Source organism: Etheostoma spectabile, unplaced genomic scaffold, assembly GCF_008692095.1.
Source record: "Etheostoma spectabile isolate EspeVRDwgs_2016 unplaced genomic scaffold, UIUC_Espe_1.0 scaffold314, whole genome shotgun sequence".
Taxonomy (NCBI): Eukaryota; Metazoa; Chordata; class Actinopteri; order Perciformes; family Percidae; genus Etheostoma; species Etheostoma spectabile.
This window is the reverse complement of record NW_022605583.1, coordinates 342547-344713: the sequence shown is the minus strand read 5'-3', so window position 1 is coordinate 344713 and position 2167 is coordinate 342547. Positions and strand designations below refer to the sequence as shown.

Below are 2167 nucleotides of genomic sequence, written 5' to 3'. Positions count from 1 at the left end.
CAGGCGCTCCAACAGAGCGTCTCAGTCAGAGGGTGGATACAGATGCATGGGCAGTATGAGAAAAATAATGTGTTTTTTGAACATAAAAGCACGTAAACATGTTGTAGTAGAAACACAAAATACAAGTATGAACCTGAAACCTGCACCTGAGAAGGAGCAGAATCGGTTCAAGCACTTTTCACTTCCAGGACTTTAAACCAGTTCAGTGATTTTGGCTTCACATTCAGCATCAGCAGGCTGTCAGTCAGAGCGGCTGCTGTGTCCTTACTCCAAGTATTTTTCATGGCCGTGGGCTGGACTTTTGTCCAGAAGCGTTTTAAACTCAGCGGCTGCTTTGGCTTTAATGTACTTCACCTTGTCGCTGTAGGTCTTGAATCAAGGGGTCAAAAAGCAAGGATGTAGCAAGGTCATGTGTAGCTTGACCAGGGTTTTATTCATTCAGACGTGTCTTGAAAGTTCAGTGTCTTCTTCTGTCAGGCTCAAAACATGTCACTAAAACAGGTAGAAGAATCTCCTTGTCAGGGTCGCGTTTTAGCCCTTTTTTATCCAGGCATCCTTAAAAAATAAAAGTGTTATTCTATTGTGAATTTAGGAGTTTTGCTCTAGGAATGTCACAGCATTTTTAAACTGAACCCAGAATCCAGATGCCTAGATCATTCCAAAAACCTTGAGTCATTTGTAGAAAACAGTGTTTGTCAGCCTCTAGTCAAATGTAATAAATCTCACATTTTTTCAATGTTATTGATTCTGAATTTTGGAAATGTCTGCTTTTCCATAGATAAATATGTAATTTCATTTGTAATACCATCTCACCTTTTGTAGTTATGGCCCTGTGGCTCAGGTAGGTTTTCTCAGAATTGTTGTCTTACATAATTCAGTGTTTCCTCTACCATGCTCCAAAATGATGTTAAAACGCACAGTAAGCAGAGTAGAATAACGTTTTGTATAAAATAAAAAGATGTTAAAAGGGTGCCAGGCACCCCTAAAGCTCTACTCCTAGAAGCGCCCCTGCTCCTTGCTTTTGTTAAGTAACAGTGTGAGACTTTATCGCCATCTGTAGTTCAATGACCCACCGCTGATGGATCGGTAATGTAGTATTCTGCTCTATCCGTCTGCAGATGACACTGCTCGCCATTATTTTGGGTATGTTTGAACATCTGTATATAGTATAGTTTAAGAGAATGAACTGACTGCACAGTGTATTTGATTTCCCCCGTCCTTGTCCTTTTTGCAGGACAACAAAGCGATGAACATGTTTGGTATGGACCACATGTTGAAGGACGGCTGGAGTGGCTTCTACAGTCAGGGCTACGTGTACTTTGACAACTGCTCCTCCCTCTTCTTACCCAAGGTGTGTGACCCAGACTAAAGGGTTGTCTTACAAAGGATAGCACGTAAACACAAGGGTTGCATAATGAACCATCACTATACTCTAACAGAAGTTTAACGTCTGTGTTTATTAGTGCCGCAGTTATCTAATGGCAGGTAACGTCATACCAATGTTTTGCTTTTCTTTTGTTCCTTTTCACCCTTCAAACATTTCAATTATTTTGCTACAAACATATATTTCTGTACTCTGTGCTCTCACCTAGGTGTATTACACAGACTTCAACCCGTATCAGCCTCTCACAAGCCCAAAGGTGAGTCACAGATCATGCTGCTATGCAGTGCTTATAAAAAGGTTTGAACATATTGAGCATAATATATAAAATCTCGTCTGTGTCAGGTTCCAAAGGGTCAGAACTCTACTTGCCCAAAGTCTTTACCCCAGTACAAATAGTTTAATTTATTAGATTATCAAATTACAACAAATACCAAAATGAATTGTCATGTTGAATCCTAATGTAGGTAAATGAGCACACAAAGAAATGTAGGAGCACAGTAAAATTAAAGAAAACAAATGTTTAAGTAACAATTTATTCACAATTAATGTACATAGTCTACATTTTCACAGGGCTCAGGTGTGTGTATGTAGCGTTGCTCACTCTGCTCTTGTGTTGTGTTTAGAGTGACCCTTCCAATCAGAGCCTTATTTGGCCCGACAAGCCGGTAAGACATGTTGTTCTTACTTTGACTGTAAATGTCTTTCAAAGAAATGTCGCACGTTTTTTACTATCTGCTAGCTGCCTGTCCCCTGAACACACTGTAAAAACATCTCCTCACTATC

The 2167-nt window shown here is 39.9% G+C and overlaps 1 protein-coding gene across 1 annotated transcript in view; it reads left to right on the top strand.

Moving 5' to 3' along the window:
- The window catches only part of LOC116686084 (transmembrane protein 87A), a 15058-nt gene that overhangs the window by 3553 nt on the left and 9338 nt on the right, over window positions 1–2167 (top strand). Inside the window, exons 4-6 of the mRNA XM_032511019.1 lie at window positions 1235–1351; window positions 1593–1640; window positions 2008–2049. Of these exons, the coding sequence (XP_032366910.1) occupies window positions 1235–1351; window positions 1593–1640; window positions 2008–2049 (207 nt within the window). The remainder of the gene's footprint in view (window positions 1–1234; window positions 1352–1592; window positions 1641–2007; window positions 2050–2167) is intronic.